The sequence below is a fragment of the Perognathus longimembris genome, chromosome 1 (assembly GCF_023159225.1).
Source record: "Perognathus longimembris pacificus isolate PPM17 chromosome 1, ASM2315922v1, whole genome shotgun sequence".
In the NCBI taxonomy this organism is placed as follows: Eukaryota; Metazoa; Chordata; class Mammalia; order Rodentia; family Heteromyidae; genus Perognathus; species Perognathus longimembris.
In genome coordinates this window covers 132,723,858-132,727,594 of record NC_063161.1, presented here as the reverse complement: position 1 = coordinate 132,727,594, position 3,737 = coordinate 132,723,858, and the positions used below count along the sequence as shown (strand labels likewise).

At 44.8% G+C, this 3,737-nt stretch overlaps 1 protein-coding gene across 1 annotated transcript; it reads right to left on the bottom strand.

The window, feature by feature from the left end:
• Positions 1–2,028: 2,028 nt before the first annotated feature.
• On the bottom strand, positions 2,029–3,410 carry Aldh1b1 (aldehyde dehydrogenase 1 family member B1). The gene is given in 6 exon segments (XM_048352396.1): positions 2,029–2,128; positions 2,130–2,195; positions 2,197–2,318; positions 2,321–2,377; positions 2,379–2,576; positions 2,578–3,410. Coding segments are annotated over 6 exon segments (1,209 nt in total). The 5' UTR covers positions 3,244–3,410.
• Positions 3,411–3,737: the final 327 nt, after the last annotated feature.

Below are 3,737 nucleotides of genomic sequence, written 5' to 3'. Positions count from 1 at the left end.
TCAACATGGCAGTCCCAGGGATCCTTTCACAGTCCAAAGGCTGATCACCTCTGCTCTTCTGAGAATCCCGCAGTGGCTTCTTCCTCGGAGAGAAGCCCTAACCCCAGTACACAGTGGATTTCTTCAATCCAGCCATCTTCTCCAGCCCAGATATGTCTCAGTCTTCTCTCGGCTCCTTACTGTTTCCCCCAACAACCTGGTCTTTAGTGTCTCTTGAGCCCCTGGGGAGCTCCAGCCTCTTGTAGTGTTTTGCTAAGTCTTCAGTGAAACCATCTCTGAGCACTTAACCCATACCACATTACTACTCATCTTCCCGAAGGGACTTTTCTCCACCTTCCATACCCTAAACCACCTCACCTAAATACTCTCTGCCTCCATATCTGAAGGTCATTCAGCCAACCATGGATGGAATTGTATTCAAAATGTGCAGACTTCTTCATTCAGTCAACAGTACAATACAAAAACTATTTACAAAGCACTTACATTGTATTAGATATTGTAAGTAACCTAGCAATGATCTAAAGTATACAGTTGGATATTATAGGTTCTATGCAAATACCACACCATTTTATTCAAGTTTATTTTATGCTGGTCCTGGGGATTGAACTCAGGGCTTGAGCACTATCCCTGAGCTAAAATTTTTAGCTCAAGGCTGGCACTCTACCACTTGAGCCACAAATCAATCCACTTCTAGCTTTCTGCTGGTTAATTTGAGATAATAATTTCACAAAGAAATGGAGGACTTGGAAAAAATTAAATTAAGTAAGTTGGACCCAGTAAAACAAAGGTTGCATGGTTTCCTTCATTTGTGGTAGCTAGGATTTGCCTATAAATCTATAAGTAAACACATTAGGTGGTATACAAGTGATTACAAATGTATTAACTGGAATATGGTAGCCTCTAGGGAGAACTCAAATAATGTAATTTCTTAGACAAAGTCAAAGCCCAACAAAATAAACACCAAGAAATTGGTACTTGCATGGTAGGGCCTACAGGAGAGAGGTAGACTAATGAAGGGGGGAAGTGGGGTCAAGAATTCATTGTATATCATACAAAATTGAGAAAAGTAAAGGAAGGGGTGTGTCAAATGGGAGTGAGAATGTTGAAAGGCATGACATTGATTAAGATGCGTTGTATTCATAAACTGCTTTGTTAAATAGCAACTCCTTTACACAACTATTTAGAGATAATGTTTCTTTAAAAGGACATATGTTTTTGAAAAAAGAAAACTAAAAATGAAAAACAATCTCACAGACTATCCTGCTTAAGCTGGCTTCAAACCATGATCTTCAGATCTCAGCATCCTGAGTAGCTAGGATTACAAGTATGAGTCACTAGTGCCCAGCTTACAACAATTTTTAAACGAATTAAATCACCACACCACAAAATGTGCCATTTAATACTTCCTAATACATTTGCAAGGTTGTATAGCATTGCCATTGTCCAATTACAAAACATTTTCAAATCTCCCCCAAAGAAATCCCATGCTATAAGCCATTTCCCTACTCTCTTCTCCCTCCAGATAACCTCAACTTTAATATATCTACATACACATATGCATATGCGTATACATATATACACATATGTATAGACATATATATATATATATACATATATATATTTCATAGAAACGGGGTCACACCAAATACGGCCTTGTACATTGGATTGACATTTTCAAGGTTTACTTGTATGGTAGCATGTATCATTCGTTCATTCCTTTTTTGTGTCTGAATAGTCAGTGGTTTTAATCAGTCTTCCAGAGCCTTCTAAGGTTTCATAAATGAACCCCAAGGCCATCAACAGGGTGAGGACTACAAAGAAGGTGAGTGAAAGACTGAGCCCAGCACTATCCCTGCTGTAAGAAGAATAGCTCTGATTTGCTGGAGTTCCTTTGGAGCAAATAAAAAGGATCCATAGCTTAAAAAAAAAAAAAAAAAGATTATTTTTTTTTTTAAAGTTTGGGCTCCACTGTTGTAGATGGCTGTAGAGTCACTGAACTGGGGGGCTTGACCTCCACAGGGGCCTTTCTCATGAGTTCTTCTGAGGAACCTTGACAGTGACCATCTTCACCTCCATGAAGGCCCTCAGCCCATCCTCCTGCAGCTCTCTCCCATTACCAGATTCCTTAGTCTCCAAATGGCGTGTGGCAGGTGACGATGCTGTAGGTGTTCACGCACACTGTGCCAGCTTGGAGAAGCTGTAGCCAGACCATACCTGGTGTGGTTGGCCCTCTCAATGACCTCCTCCATCTTCTTGAACAGTGGCTGCCCAGGCCCAAAGATCTCCTCCTTGGCAATCCTCATGTCATCCTGCACACACACCCCCCAAAGACAGTGGGCTTGATGAAGAAGCCACACTCCCCAAAATACTCCCTCCCTCCCCCTGCCACCCCAGAGAAGTTGGGCCCCTTCTTTCTAGCCAAGCTGGATCTAACCCAGGAGTCGTTCAAACTGCTCCTTCTTGACCTGGGGTCCCTGCTGGGTATCTAGCTCAAAGGGGTTCCCAACTTTGCGCTGCCTGGCTTTCTCCACAGTTCTCTCAAGAAACTCATCATAGATGGATTCTTCCACAAAGGTCCCGGGAACCTGCACAACAGCTCTGGCCCATGTTGAAGAAGAGGGCTTCGTGACACTGGTCCATAGTGTGGCCCGTGTCAGCACCGGCCAGCACAATGCTGGGGCTCTTCCCACCCAGCTCCAGCGGGACTCTCTTAAGATTGGACTCACCTGCGGCCTTCTGAATCAGGTGGCCCACCTTGGTGGAGCCAGTGAAGGCAACTATCAACCTCCATGTGCTGGACAATGGCCGCTCCTACAGTGGGCCATAGCCTGTGATGATGTTTACCACCCCAGGAGGAAAGCCCACCTCCTCCATGAGGGAGGCCACATACAGGGCAGAAGGTGGAGTATGTTCTCCTCCCTTCCTAACCACAGTGTTGCCCGTGGCAAGCGCTGGTGCGAGCTTCTGGAAGTTCCATGGGATTATCTGGCCACAGACACCTACCTGCTCATGCTGGGTGAATCAGAAATGCTCACCATCCATGGGGATGGTTTTTCCATGTCCCTTGTCAGCCCAGCTGGCAAAGCAGCGGCACACTTTGATGACCTCACTCAGGTCTAAGGCATGAGACTCCTGGAAAGGTTTCCCATTGTCCAACATCTCCAGTGAGGCCAAGTACACACGATCCCGCTCCACTAGGTCAGCCAGGAGGTTCAATAGCCGGTTCGGCTCAGAAGCATCCATCCTGTGCCATGGAGACCCCAGGCGGAAGGCCTCATGGGCTGCATTCACAGATCAGTCCACATCAGCTCGGTCTCCTTCAGCCACATGCCTGTGACCTCTCCTGTGGTGGAGTTAACTGTGGGGAAGGTCTTCTTGCTGACTGCATTTTGCCATTCATTGTTGAGGAACAGCTGGTCAGCCCTTAGGTCGTATCATATAGTTACCAATTGAGCCATGCCTCCAGCCTGGACTTTTCTGCACATATTGGCATCAAACTGTGATCCTCAGCCTTCTGAGTAGCAAGGATTACAGGCATGAGTCACCAATGCTCTGCTTACACAATAATTTGTAAAAAAAAAAACAAAAACAAAAACAAAACCCTATCTCTATATAACATACATATTTTGGTTCTGTCACAAGTGACAGATGGCATTATCTGCAAGGTAGCGTATAATTCTACCTTAAGGGTGGGTAGACTGTTGAATATCTGATGGTCTCCATTTTAGTGTGACATT